The sequence below is a fragment of the Homalodisca vitripennis genome, chromosome 5 (genome assembly GCF_021130785.1).
Source record: "Homalodisca vitripennis isolate AUS2020 chromosome 5, UT_GWSS_2.1, whole genome shotgun sequence".
Lineage (NCBI taxonomy): Eukaryota > Metazoa > Arthropoda > Insecta > Hemiptera > Cicadellidae > Homalodisca > Homalodisca vitripennis.
The window spans coordinates 183,299,111-183,315,615 of NC_060211.1; the positions used below are offsets into that span (position 1 = coordinate 183,299,111).

The following is a 16,505-nucleotide window of genomic DNA, read 5'->3' on the forward strand; positions in this document are numbered from 1 at the left end:
ATCTAGAAAGAGAACAACCATCTGGTTAAAACAGATGGCTCGACCAGCTGTAAGGAAACAGCTCCCGGTCCGTCCAAAGACCAACAAAATAAAGTGGCAAACGCCACAATACTCTTGATTTCCCAATAGAGTTAAGAGGAAGATGACAACCCAAGATTATGTAAAATATAGGGTAAAACTGTGCCTGACATTCCTGCATTCCTAGTGAAGATAAGAATAGCCCAAAAGGAAAAATCTAATAAGAAGGATCTGGCTGTGGAAGGCATCAGAATTGACAACTCACATCACGACTTATTGTCATTTTAATGAGAAAGGTTTAATAGTTTCTTTCATTAGCTACCTACTAGTTACCATCTGGAGGATCCTTGTTCACAAACAAAACATAACAAGATTACCTTGACGGGGAACTTGAGCTGGTTGTACAGTTCCGTGATGAGCAGGTTGTGGGTGAGTGTCTTTCTCATTTTCATGATGCGTACGATGGCAGCATCGATCTGGTATTGTCTGTCCTGGAACACTCTTTCTTCTGTTGCTTTCTGTTCCTCTGTCTGCAGCGGCATAAACACAAGACTGGGTTAGAAAACTTATAGAGTGTATAATATTTATAACATTTTTCCTAACACAATTTTCACCCTAATATTAATTTGTACTGTCTATGATGATATGTATTTTGATAACTGGCTATGCTAGACAGCTGATTGCTAAGATCACCGGATCTCTTTCTTTCTCCGTTCAAGTTCGAGTTCAAACATCTTCATTTAGAAATGTACAAAGTTGAATATATGCACTCTTCACATACATACTCTATGCCCTTATAATGGCATGTGCGAGAAGTAAGGTTGGCATACTAAAGTACAGGATTTACATTATTTACTTTTTTTTACTTTGACAGCAATTCCTTGACTTGTAGTAGTTCATTTTAGATATTACGTCTATCTTAATTCTATTTAAGCAGCACAAATAGATAGTCAAGATAAATGTATTTTTCGAGGTATATTCATAAAATATGCTTAACATTTACTAAATAAATCGATCATAATCTAAATTAATAGAACCCACCAATGTTTTGGAATTTGCTACTACAAACAACCAATATGCATAAATACATACATATATCTATTAATAATAAAGTTAATGTATGTATTATATATGTATAAAAATAACAAGATAAATAATATAGGCAAGTAACAAGGTATCAGTGACTGGTTGGACATCACACTAAGACGCCTCTCAGTCGGTACTGTAGTGGATAATGTCTGCTGCTACTCCACTGAAGAAACTTGCTTGGGCCCCTCTCGCACTGGTAATGGACAGTTAGTCCGATCTCTGTATCAAGGTGTGTGGCTTTTGTCACCTTCGTTCACACACACATTCACATCTACAAGTTATTGTGCTACAAACCCCCTTTTTTATAGTATTTAATCGGTTCATGGAAAATCCGGTTACACCTGTGTCAGGAAGGCATCCTCACATCAACCCCTCCTTTTTATATGTGCCGTTTAAGACTTGGCTGTTCAAGACCCAAACCGAGGCAGTTCCATGTTAGAGTGAAGACTGTAAACCATAAGTCATACAGCATTCCTCTAATTTTGACTCCTCCTCCTAAATATGTAGCCCTCCGCGATCCGGACCTCCTTGTTAAATATTTGCAAATTTAACATGTTAGTTATATCATAATTTGGTTTCGGTTGTGTAAGAGTAGTAAAGGGATTAGCAGGATTTCAAATTTAAGAATGCAAAAAGTGAAAAAAATACAAAATAAATAAACACATGATGATGAAGAATCCAAAAACTAAGTTTGAACATTCATATGTCATAATTTCAAGCACTTGCCAGGAATTTCAGAGCAGTGACAAATCCCATCACTGCACAACACACTTTGCACACACTAGAGAAGGTGAGAGACAACCTCATTTCCATATAACGATTTCTTTTGTTTTTTTTTTTTAAATTTTGTGCATGCCTTAAAACTTTTGGACACCTGAAATTGATGGATTCCAGTTCTCAAAATGTAATATACTAATCGTATAAATCTTCAATAACGACTTGATGACTTTATATCAACAAACAAGCATTTGGATAATCAAATATTGCACTCACAGTCTCTTTCATCTGGATCTGGTTGATCTTGATGCGGAAGAGTTTGTTTGTGAAGTCAGCGTTGAAGGAGAACTTGTCACCATCCTCCACATCTCGGCCTCGAGGCATCTTGGTCAGCACTCGGGCCTTACCACACGCCAGTGACTGCAACGTTCTTCTCAGCTCTCCATCCTGTGCCAAAACATCAACTGATCATTGATAGATTCAACAAACTGCAACCAAACACAAGGGCATTGCCACACGCCAGTGACTGCAGCGTTCTTCTCAGCTCTCTGTCCTGTGTCAAAACATCAACTGATCATTGATAGAATCAACAAACTGCAACCAAACACAAGGGCATTGCCACACGCCAGTGACTGCAGCGTTCTTCTCAGCTCTCTGTCCTGTGTCAAAACATCAACTGATCATTGATAGATTCAACAAACAGCAACCAAACACTAGGGCCTTGCCACACGCCAGTGACTGCAGCGTTCTTCTCAGCTCTCTGTCCTGTGTCAAAACATCAACTGATCATTGATAGAATCAACAAACTGCAACCAAACACAAGGGCATTGCCACACGCCAGTGACTGCAGCGTTCTTCTCAGCTCTCTGTCCTGTGTCAAAACATCAACTGATCATTGATAGAATCAACAAACTGCAACCAAACACAAGGGCATTGCCACACGCCAGTGACTGCAGCGTTCTTCTCAGCTCTCTGTCCTGTGTCAAAACATCAACTGATCATTGATAAAATCAACAAACTGCAACCAAACACAAGGGCATTGCCACACGCCAGTGACTGCAGCGTTCTTCTCAGCTCTCTGTCCTGTGTCAAAACATCAACTGATCATTGATAAAATCAACAAACTGCAACCACATACAAGGGCATTGCCACACGCCAGTGACTGCAGGGTTCTTCTCAGCTCTCTGTCCTGTGTCAAAACATCAACTGATCATTGATAAAATCAACAAACTGCAACCACATACAAGGGCATTGCCACACGCCAGTGACTGCAGGGTTCTTCTCAGCTCTCTGTCCTGTGTCAAAACATCAACTGATCATTGATAAAATCAACAAACTGCAACCACACACAAGGGCATTGCCACACGCCAGTGACTGCAGCGTTCTTCTCAGCTCTCTGTTCTGTGTCAAAACATCAACTGATCATTGATAGAATCAACAAACTGCAACTAAGCAATCTGGCCTTGCCATACCATGCACAAACTTGTTTTCTAATACTTATTTCTGAAAGAACGTGTGGAAACCTAAATTACATCTGAGCATTTAATTCATATCCTAGTTTTCCTCTGGTCAGGAGGTGGCAAGTAAAGCCTACTCAGTTAACTCAAAATATGCTGATGGATTCTTCTAGATTTCAGATGATAGTAGAGACCTTTCAACTATAATCAACACGAAGTAATATTTACACTTTACAAATTTTCAGATGAGCCGAGTTTATATTTTGGAGCATATGTAATGACTCATTTCATACACCCATCTCACATCCATTTCAATACTTAGGCCTAATTTAATTTAGAAATTTATTAGTAATAATAATTAAGGAATAATTATTTATAAATTGTCTCAAATTTTAATACAGACAATAATAAATACAAAATTAAATATATCAAAATTAATCAAAATTCACCTTATTACATATAAAATTCAAAAGTTATAAAGTGAACTAAAGTCAGTGATACAGTGTGCAGGGATGATTGTTGAAGAGTGAGGAGAGCAGATATTTGAAAGGTGAAGAGGAGAGAGGGATCTGGAAGAAGTGAAGCAAGATTATTATTATAAAGAAACTGGTTACATTTATTCAGCAGTATTTGAAAGGTTACTTTATTAAATTCTTATTATCACTGAAGTACAAAGAAGCAGAAGACAGACATTGGGTGAGAAAATTCCTTTTAAGTTTACTAGTGATTCATTGGAAGAACATAAAACCCAGGAACATTCGATTTTGCTAATAATTCAAAATTAATATAATTAAAATTTAACAACAATTATTTTTCAAAATTACAACATCTTTTATAAAATAAAATACCCAATATTTCTATTTCATTAAGCCAGCACGACCACCCTGCCCTAAAAATTAAGAATTGTATTTAAAAATTTACCATTATTGTATCCTCCATCTTGTTTCAAAATTCAAACTTGTATGTCAATTAATTTATCATCATTAAATTTCACATTTATATCATACTGAGTTATTTGTTATTTCTAACTATAATCAGAATACAAATTAAGTTTAACCATTTATTTAAAGTGTAATAGTAATAGTAGTAGGATATTACAAAATTGGCGTCCAACGTAGTGGCTTAATGAAATATTTATAATCTTTGATTTGAGACAATTTTCTAGATCGTAACAATAGCCTAGACATAAGTATTGTACGTAGTTAGTTGTCATTTATTCATATTGTCTGTCAATAGGCTATAGGTTATTTAATAACTCACTATATAAACATTTAATTAACAATACATTAGTCCTGTAATATTATTCTATTTTTATCGCAATTAATGTCCCGTGATTTTAATTTAAGATACCCTAAACGGTACCCATTCCCAACAGATAATATGGAAAATAACCAAGTGCTAAACGTAAACAAAGACGCCATTAATCCCGGTATCGAAGACGAAAGCGAACAGAGAGAAGAAGCAGAACAAACTCCCACAATTCCTCGCGCTAACCAAGTCAACATTCTCACAGCGGTCGACAACCAATCACGGATGAATGAAAACAGTGCTACCAACACCTACGCGGCAAATTTCCCTGATTCCCTGCAGAGACGTGAAGATGGAGCTACTGCGCCTCCCACACTAAACGTAGTTGAACATTCTCATTATACTCAATCAGTTGATGCCATTGGCAGTGACAGGTCAAATAAACAAACCGCTGACGAATCCCAATCGACAGCTCTTCATGCTATCATGAACGGTTTAAAACAACTTAATGAAAATTTGATTAACACTAAATCTGAGTTAAACGAAAACCTAAACGCAAAAATAAACGAAATAAGTGATTGTATTTCTAAAACTAAAATCGAACTTAGCTATGAAATCAAATCTTGTAGGGAGACACTCGAGACACAAATTAATGAACTGCGGGATAATCAAACTGAATTCCGAAATGAATTGAACGCCATAAGGGACAATCAAGATCAATTCCGTGAAAAAATAGACCTGAAAATTAAAGAATCCACTGACAGCATTAGAGGAGAATTAAATCATAGTTTTGAAGAACATAAGGCATTTGTAAACCAACAGATGAATAACCAACAGTTCAAGATATTAGAATCGGTACAAAACAAAAATCAAACTCTAGAAAATAAAATTGCTTTTGAAATAAAAAATGCTATAGACCAAGTACGACATGAAAACGCGGCGGAAACAAATAAAATACAAATCAAAACCATTATAAATGAAATTCAACCACAAATCCAAAACAATCATGATAGAATAAACAATCTAGCCGAGTGTATTAATAAATATGAATGTGAATTAGAAAATATAAAATCTAAATCTCAAATTGAGACGAAACCATGTGAACCACTGCAAGTCATTTGTACCGGAGGAGATTCTGTAGACAGACAAGTGCCAAAATTCAACGGACGTTCTACCAGTCCAATGGAATTTTTACAAAAAAATTAGAAGGTATTACGAAAAAAATATAGGTCGTGTGCAACTCACACACACATCTAACACTGAACATCTCATTGACATATTAGAAAGTAGTCTCGAAGGTCACGCGTCACGATGGTTCCAATTAATAAAACACGATATTAAAAGCTGGGAGGATTTTGCACAAGAATTTACTACGAAATATTGGAGTCGTGATGTGCAACGCGGCATACGTGCAAAAATAGAATCAGAACATTACAAGAATAATGGAACATTGACTCGTGCTGAATACTTCACCGAGCGTGTTATCACACTACAATCGATTACCCCACCGATAACCGAAGAAGAAATCGTCACCATTTTATCGGAACGGTTTGAACAAATTATTCAGGATAGCCGGAGCGTTCAAAACATTAACACCATTAAAGAGTTCGAACGATTACTACAACGAGAAGACATCCGAGACGGCCCAAAACGGAACAAAATAATTTCATCCCAAAATCACAATTCATCTGGTTATAAGCCAATACACCAGAAACCTCACCAATCCCCAGTTACACCACATAATAACATTGAACAAAGAGCATATCAGCCAAGGAATCAATATCACGGACAAAATCAACATTATAATGATCGAAACCAACATAACAAGAACTATTACCACCCATACAACAGTCGTAATGATAATGAATTCAAGAGTAAGACACAACCATACAAAGACCACTACCAAAATCGACAGAATACCCATTACTACCCAGGAAACGACAGACATCACCCCACCACAGAACAGGCACAAGTATGCACTATCGTGCGGCAGGGAGAAAATGCTCGAAATCCACCTTCTAGTACCGGCAACGACCGCAGCGAAGACTTCCCAGCGGCGGGAAACGGCCTGCGCGCTGTAGAACGGAACCGAGGAAACATAGCACCAGGAATAAAATACGAAACTACAGCGCTAGGAAATAACGACCTCGGATATTTAAATCAGAATTATTCTTCGAACTATAACCCTAGTAGTGAATTTCAAGTTAACAACATAATATGTGATAAAGATTTCCTTTTTGATGAAAAAATAGAACATCCACTAATAACTAATCCTATACAAATAAGATGTCCAGAAATTAACATCAAAATTAATAATGTAGAAACTAATGCCTTAATTGATTCCGGATCATCTATTACTTGTTTGTCAGAGTCTTGGTTTATGGATAACCAACAATCATTAAAGCCATTTGAAGAACTGCCTCTAGCCAATACTACCATTAAAACTGCTATTGGAAACATTTCAAAACGAATCAACAGAGTAATATATGTACCTGTGACAGTAGCTGACGAGACTACTCACATACAATTCCTTATAGTACCGCATCTTGTCAAACCAGTGATTTTAGGAATGGATATGCTAGTATTATGGAAAGCAGAGCTAAACTTTAATAATAATACAATAAATATGAAAATAAACAATACACATGTTGTAATGAAGTTTGTAATGGCAATAAATGAAGAGCACTTACGTGAAATCACCACTCAACAAGGCGTTATGCTTATGGAAGATTTTAATGACTCAATGTCAACATTTAATGAGTATGGCACTATAAAACAATGGGAAGATAACAATATTAATAATGAGAATAATGATTACATTGATGCACAACACAATATATCATCCAAAGATAATATGTCGGTGGAAGATATAATGAAAACTCTAAGCCCTAATAACTACATAAATGAAGAACAAAAACAATGTTTGATCAATCTACTATACCGATATAGGGACGTTTTCTCAGACAAACCCGGATGTTGCACTAAATATGAACACGAATTAAATATAGAAAATCCTAAAAATTTTAAATCATTAACCTATCCAGTACCTCAAGCGTACCAAGACGCTGTACAAGCTGAGATTCAACGCATGGAGAACCTTAACATAATCGAGAGAAGCAAAAGTACCTACGTAAATGCTATCATCCCAGTAATTAAAAAGTCTGGAGAAATTCGATTGTGTTTAGATGCCCGCAAAATAAACGCAATAATTAAACCAGATTTCGAATGTAACCGCAGTGTTAGCGAAATTCTGAGTAAATGTAGAAACGCAAAATTCATAAGCAGTGTAGACTTAACGGCTTCATATTGGCAAATCCCACTTACTAAAACTTCGCGTCAATACACCGCATTCCAATTTAGAGGCAAGACCTACCAGTACAAAGTCACACCATTTGGAATTTCTACATCCCAAGCTGCACTAGTAAGAGCTCTTGATAACGTGTTTGATGATGAGATAGAAGCTTTCACAGCAATTTACGTTGATGACATATGTATCATTTCCCCCGATTTCAATACACATCTACAACACCTAGAATACATATTCAAAAAGCTAGCTGAAGCCAACATGACAATAAACTTTGAAAAATCTCAATTCTGTAAAGATTCTGTACCATTCCTAGGTTTTACTCTAACAAATGAAGGTCTTTGTTTGGATAACAGTAAGATTGATCCAATTCTAAACTTCCCAACTCCCAGAAGTCGTACACAATTAAAAGCATTCCTCGGATGTATAAATTATTACAATAAATTTATTCATAAATTCTCTGAAACAGTCCAGCCACTATTACGGCTAACGTCAAAGAAGGTTAAATTTCATTGGACTAGAGATGATGATACAACATTTAACAAAATTAAACAGCTGTTCATAAAAACTAACACTCTAACACACCCCGATCCATCCAAAGAATTCTACTTACAGACCGATGCGTCCGAATTTGCAATTGGCGGACATCTATATCAAATAAAAGACAATAACGAAAAAGCTGCAATTATGTTCATATCACGCACATTACAACCAGCAGAACAGCGTTTCACCACAACCGAAAAGGAATTATTGGCTATAATCCACTGCCTACAGAAGTGTCGATACATTGTTATGGGCGTTAAGTTAACAGTAATTACAGATAACCACGCCTTAACTTTTTTGAAAACCTGCCGTTTGCTAAACAATAGATTAGCAAGATGGATATTGGCTATACAAGAGTACGACTTTAAAATAATCCATTGCAAAGGGACGGACAACATTACTGCTGACACTCTCAGTCGTATATCCCCACAGCACATGTCAAGCGATGCAAACAACCTCACTGAGTTATCTATTCATTACATCGAGAGAATTCCCGACCAACATCTACAAGATCAACTCCGAAACTTACCTCAGCTTCAACATCAAGACCCTAAACTACAACCACTTATAGAAATCTTACAGTCACCTATGGAAACAAATGAATTTCAACAATTATATACTAATTATCGTTTATATGACAACACTTTACTACAAAAATTTAAGGGCAAATGGCTTATAGTCATCCCAGAATCAGTAATTAAACCACTAATACTAGAATGCCATCTCTACTATCTACACTGCGGTGCAAAAAAATGTTTCCTGTTACTGCGTGAAAATTTTATTTTCAAGAATATGCATCGAACAATCAGGCAACTGTTATCATCATGTGATAAATGTCAGCGCTGCAAAATCAACAACCATCCACTCAACAGTCAAGCCAAAGGAGTTAAATGCAGAGAGAAGAATGACCAGTTAGCAGTTGACATCATAGGTCCCTTACCGACTAGTGTAGGAAATACAAAATACATGTTAATTGTTATTGACATATTTACCAAATTCGTTAAACTTTATCCACTGCAAAGAGCAACAACCAGAAGTATATTACATAAATTATTTCACCATCACTTTCCTAATTATGGTTTTCCTAAACGAATTCAATCAGATAACGGAACCCAATTTAAAAGTAACGAATGGATCAGGAAATTTGAATCCCACAGCATACAATTAATATACAGTCCAGTGTATCACCCCAGTTTTAATTTGGCAGAACGGCCAATTAGAGAAATAAAGCGTTGTCTCAGAACGTATTGTTCACAGAATCATAAGAGATGGGTGAAATATGTACCTGTTATAAATGAATGTCTTATTGAAATTTACCATGAATCAACTGGATTCACACCAAACGAACTACAGTTTGGAACAAGAAATATCAGATTTTGGGAAAAATATGTATCAAACCCTCTAGCTGAAGAAGTACCAATCGAACACAAACTACTGATTGCAAGGCGTAAACTTGAAGAAAGTAGAAAGAAGAGATCTGATAAGATAAATGAAAAGAGAAAACCAGTTTCTCTCCAAATTAATGACCAAGTATTGGTAAAGTCCCATCACATTTCTAAAGCTATAGCTGGTGAAACATCAAAATTATTTGAAGTGTACGAAGGACCATTCATAATTCAAGAAATCCTCGGGAAATCGACCTACCAAATTTCTGATTTATCCCAAGAGCATGTATATGGACCTTATCATATATCCTCTTTGAAGCCATATAAAAACTCGGTCAACAACGCTACAGAAGATACTGAAGTTGACGCGTTGGGACCTGTGTGAAATTAATACTATTTACCCAAATAAACAGTGCAACTATACACCCAGTGACATAGACACTTTTAATCAATACTATATAAACATTTTCCTATCAGGAGGGGATAATAATTTGTTAGTGGAAAGTATACCGCTATTCGGTACACAATTCATTAAATGTGTATTTCCAAAAATAAAACTATGTCCTTTGACATTGAGTTAATATTTGCCATTGATCTAATGTTTCTCTATTGTTTGTTTATTGTATACTAAGAAACTTGTAACTTTGTTCGTTGGCTTAGCTTAAATACTACCTAACCCTAATGTTAATTTTGTTCTCCTTTTTCCCTATTGTTTGTTTGTTAATTAAATTTATTAAATAGTATGTAAGATCATCAATTAATTCACTCATTTAATGTGGTTCATCCTTCTCTTTAAGTATCACACATCTATATGTATCATTTGCTATTCATTCGTCATTGTATCGAAACCATGTTCATTTATTTCACATGATTTCTGAGGGGATATTGTAATGACTCATTTCATACACCCATCTCACATCCATTTCAATACTTAGGCCTAATTTAATTTAGAAATTTATTAGTAATAATAATTAAGGAATAATTATTTATAAATTGTCTCAAATTTTAATACAGACAATAATAAATACAAAATTAAATATATCAAAATTAATCAAAATTCACCTTATTACATATAAAATTCAAAAGTTATAAAGTGAACTAAAGTCAGTGATACAGTGTGCAGGGATGATTGTTGAAGAGTGAGGAGAGCAGATATTTGAAAGGTGAAGAGGAGAGAGGGATCTGGAAGAAGTGAAGCAAGATTATTATTATAAAGAAACTGGTTACATTTATTCAGCAGTATTTGAAAGGTTACTTTATTAAATTCTTATTATCACTGAAGTACAAAGAAGCAGAAGACAGACATTGGGTGAGAAAATTCCTTTTAAGTTTACTAGTGATTCATTGGAAGAACATAAAACCCAGGAACATTCGATTTTGCTAATAATTCAAAATTAATATAATTAAAATTTAACAACAATTATTTTTCAAAATTACAACATCTTTTATAAAATAAAATACCCAATATTTCTATTTCATTAAGCCAGCACGACCACCCTGCCCTAAAAATTAAGAATTGTATTTAAAAATTTACCATTATTGTATCCTCCATCTTGTTTCAAAATTCAAACTTGTATGTCAATTAATTTATCATCATTAAATTTCACATTTATATCATACTGAGTTATTTGTTATTTCTAACTATAATCAGAATACAAATTAAGTTTAACCATTTATTTAAAGTGTAATAGTAATAGTAGTAGGATATTTTAATTCATATCCTAGTTTTCCTCTGGTCAGGAGGTGGCAAGTAAAGCCTACTCAGTTAACTCAAAATATGCTGATGGATTCTTCTAGATTTCAGATGATAGTAGAGACCTTTCAACTATAATCAACACGAAGTAATATTTACACTTTACAAATTTTCAGATGAGCCGAGTTTATATTTTGGAGCATATCACCAGAACTATTCAAGATACTTGAAATGTTTAGATGATACCAAAAAAATAATACTAAGCAAATTATTCCATTATGTTTAAAAGCTGTAAAGCTAGTAAATAAAAAATTTTGGAAACTTAAAAAAAGATTTGATACACACAAAAGATTTATACAATTTTATTTCAATATCTAGTTATTTATTATAGTTCATCATTACAGAAAAATTGCCACATCTATGTGAAATTATGCTTGTGAAGATAATATATTTATCTTTATTTGGTAAATTTAACACAAGCTCTTATGGAATGTTGACTAAAGCCACGGAGGACTTGTGACTGACCTCGATGTTTGTTCCTGCTTTGATATCCTCCAGGCTAGTCTCGTCCGAGTAGTTAAAGAGCAGCAACACGAGTGCTTGGAACAGTGAGACTTGCAGCTCCTTCCGGCCCTGCGTGAACTCTGCCCTCAGCACACAGTGACCCAGCGTGGGCTGCCACTGTTCACACACACACACACATTCACATCTTGTGATATTCATATACAGGGTATTTCAAAATTATGATAACAAATTTTAGGAAAAAGTTGATCATGCTAAAATAAAGTAAAAGTAACATGTGTTTATAGGTACTTAAATGTAATTTTGAAACACTGTATATTTTAAGAACCTTTGAAGAATGAGAACTTCTACAAAAACTCAATGATTCTTAGCTGGAGATCTCAGAATTTGCTCAACAAAACATTACATAATTGTTTTAACATTGAGATCTTGAAAACCGTAAACTCTACTTTCTACTGAACAATATTTAAATGCAAAACATTAGATCATCCTGAATTATACACACATAGAAGTGAATATATTTGTTTTAGTATGTTTTATTGCATCAGTTTAAAACTCATAATAGACCATATAGTTAGAAATAATCTACTGTAGCTCTACTTGTGAGTGACCACTCAAAACTTTTATTAAAATTTCCGGTTTTTTTCCTAGTCGCAAACGTCCGATTCTCTAGTTTCACACCAAATATATAAAACTGTATTTAACCAACAACAATAACTACTTACCTCCGTCAAACTGTAGTCGTACACTACTGTAGTTTCGACTTTTAATACATCATCTTCTGGTGTCGATGTCAATAAATATTAAAAGGGAGGATTATCCATCTGGAGTTTGTTATAGTTTTAAATTTACAAACACAACGATAAATAAATAGAAAGAGAAACACATTTGATAGGCCTATCATACACGAATATTAATAATGATAATACATCACTGGTGCCAGAAGACAGGACAACGGCAATTTAACCTTTACGCCGCGTAAGCCACAAAGCTGCAATGGCTTAGTGAATTTTGTTTGCTAGCGGTATATATGAGAAATTCAGTGACGATTCTTCACAACACAGTTTTAAGCTCCTTCGTAAATAAATACGAGGACTGTCCAGAAAGTAGATTATATTTTGCTCTGTGGCCGCTGGGGCGTGCTAGTATCGCACCCATTTTGTTGTCTGTTCAGTGGCTATCCAGCAGTGCTAGTGAGAGGTTACTGTCGCTCCTTGTTTTACAATAGTAGTTAATAATGTGTGACACAATTGAAAGTCCCGGGAGTTGTGAAGTGCGGTCGGTAATGTGGTTTTTGTTGGCTAAGCACAACAAACCGGTTGAGATTTATCGCCAACTCTGTGAAATTTATGGAAACTATGTGATTACTGAAGGTGGAGTAAGTTAGTGGTGCATCAGGTTTAAAATGGCTGAACTAATCTGCATTATGACGAACAACCAAGCTTTGTGACCGATGAAATTGTCTCTAAAGTCGATGAGAAGATTAAAGAAGAACAAACAGAACTCTCACTTAGCATTCCTCAAATTTCAAGAGGTTTGTTACATGAAATTGTTATGCACAAGTTAGGTTACCACAAATTTTGTGCAAGATGGGTACCGACCACACACGACAGATCAGACTCTAGGAGTCCTGGATGCTTTCAGTGGGAGGATGTTTCCATATCCACCTTACAGGCCGGACCTTGCACTCAGCAACTAACACCTGTTTGCAGGAATCAAGATCTGAGGGAGGGTGTAACTAACTGGTTGAAGTTTCTGGTGGCAGAATTTTATAACGCTGAAATTTCAAAACTAGCTCACTGCTATGGTAAGTGGCTATGTTGAAAAATTGTACTTTAGTGTCTCTTTGAAATGTACATAATTCAATTTCTTTGTTATACTTTGTTTTTTCTTTGTATCAAAATGTAATCTACTTTCTGGATAACCCTCATAATAAATCATTAAATTACCCAAAAGTAAAATTTGTATTATTTCAGGAAACATTTGTAGTTTTTTGTTTACTATATTGTGAAAACAAATAAAATAATATTGATATATAGCCATATAACAATAGCTAGATATGTACCTGTAGTTTCCGTCCATTGTGCTTGCCCAGGTAGAACTTGTTGAAGTGATCCTGGTATTGCACCATCTCAGCCGGCAAGGTGACCTCCATGAGAGGGTAGGTGGGCCAGTAAGTAGCCCATGGTCAGGATACTGACAGTCAGCTCGATATAACATATAACAATAGCTAGGTAAGTACCTGTAGTTTCCGTCCATTGTGCTTGCCCAGGTAGAACTTGTTGAAGTGATCCTGGTATTGCACCATCTCAGCCGGCAAGGTGACCTCCATGAGAGGGTAGGTGGGCCAGTAGCCCATGGTCAGGATACTGACAGTCAGCTCGATATAACATATAACAATAGCTAGGTAAGTACCTGTAGTTTCCGTCCATTGTGCTTGCCCAGGTAGAACTTGTTGAAGTGATCCTGGTATTGCACCATCTCAGCCGGCAAGGTGACCTCCATGAGAGGGTAGGTGGGCCAGTAGCCCATGGTCAGGATGCTGACAGTCAGCTCGATATAACATATAACAATAGCTAGGTAAGTACCTGTAGTTTCCGTCCATTGTGCTTGCCCAGGTAGAACTTGTTGAAGTGATCCTGGTATTGCACCATCTCAGCCGGCAAGGTGACCTCCATGAGAGGGTAGGTGGGCCAGTAGCCCATGGTCAGGATACTGACAGTCAGCTCAATGTTGCTCACAGAACTACTCCTCAGGTTGCTCATGTACTGGAACACACATCATCTTACTGTGATAGACAATCTTATACGTAGCACAGTAGAATCCCGCTAGTTCGGCATCGGATCAGTCGAGTAATTACTTTTATTTCACAATTTTATTTCAAAATTAACAAAAAAGAAAACAATATACAACACTACTTCAGACTCAACAAAGTCAGTTATTTCAGGCTTCATTAGAATGTGACAAATATCACTTGATATACAAAACTCACCCGTTCTGAAGTATTATAATCAACGGTGTGTTCAAATAGAACATTTCTGAACAAAGAAGAAAATCCATTGTTTACAAACAGCAATCTCCACTGCACAGAGATTAACAACAAAATTACATCTGGGAAAACAACACAGATTGTCTAGAAACAGGATAAAAGAAAATCAAATACTACTAAACATTAAAAACAACTTATAGGTTTTTAATTATTGTTTAATATAAAGGTCTTAATAATAATAAAGTAAAAATGATTTTACCAGTATGATACAAATCTAGACGGTGTTAATCGCACTTTGGAAGTCACGCAATCAACACCAAGTGGGTTGTCAACGTTTCCAGGGTTAAAAAACATTTTTTTGGCATAATGAAACGAAAAAACCACTACTTGTTTAAGCAAACTACATATTATCTCTACAATCAATATGAGTGCCTTCGGATTGAGTGAAATCCCTACATCGCTTGAATAACCCATTGCGGATCGTATTGTTTTGGCACGCAGGCACCAGCGGGCACGAATTAATTTATGGTCAGCGGCCGCACGAACGGCAATGGTGCACCACATCGTATCGTTCGTTATTGTATACTAGAAAATTCAGCTGTGAAGGTATTCGTACAGATGGAACATGGACCTGCTGGGGTATCCGTGATGTAAGAACGATAACACACGAGCAAGTTTCCGGGATGGCAGGGATGATGTCTGAATCATAGTCTAAATAAAGCGGCTCGGGCGAAGCGATTACAACATCCGGGCCATTGTCTAGACTAAACCCGCCAACATGTACGTCTGTGTCGTTTAGTTCTGTGTCACTAACCTCAAAAGTATTATAATAACAACTGAGGAAAACACCCAATCAGAAGCGCTAAAAAGCAGAGAGTAAACTCATATGAATGACTTTTCAACTTCGACATACAACTGCGATCTGTAGGATCTGTAGGATATTTATAAAACTTTAGAAAACTCTAAACGTAGACCGTTGTTAAACACTCTTAGTTGACAAGTGAAGACGATCGCCCGATCTATCAGACATTAATAGAACAATTTGGAGGGAAACTTAAAAGCAGACCGCTTTTGCGACCTGAGCTCGTCATCGTGCCGTTAGGCCCGGCCGCTGCGTGACGAGCCCAGCTCGTCAGTGATCCGCAATGGGTTAAGCAAACTACATATTATCTCTACAATCAATATGAGTGCCTTCAGATTGAGTGAAATCCCTACATCGCTTGTTTAAGCAAACTACATATTATCTCTACAATCAATATGAGTGCCTTCGGATTGAGTGAAATCCCTAAATCACTTGTTTAAGCAAACTACATATCATCTCTACAATCAATATGAGTGCCTTCGGATTGAGTGAAATCCCTACATCACTTGTTTAGGCAAACTACGTATTATCTCTACAATCAATATGAGTGCCTTCAGATTGAGTGAAATCCCTACATCGCTTGTTTAAGCAAACTACATATTATCTCTACAATCAATATGAGTGCCTTCGGATTGAGTGAAATCCCTACATCGCTTGTTTAAGCAAACTACATAGTAT

General features: G+C 36.0%; 1 protein-coding gene across 1 annotated transcript in view; it reads right to left on the reverse strand.

Moving 5' to 3' along the window:
* Positions 1–16,505, reverse strand: part of LOC124363307 (cullin-4B-like) — a 38,705-nt gene that overhangs the window by 10,215 nt on the left and 11,985 nt on the right. The window contains 4 exon segments of the mRNA XM_046818537.1: positions 396–548; positions 2,101–2,271; positions 11,980–12,135; positions 14,565–14,744. Coding sequence (XP_046674493.1) covers positions 396–548; positions 2,101–2,271; positions 11,980–12,135; positions 14,565–14,744 — 660 coding nt within the window.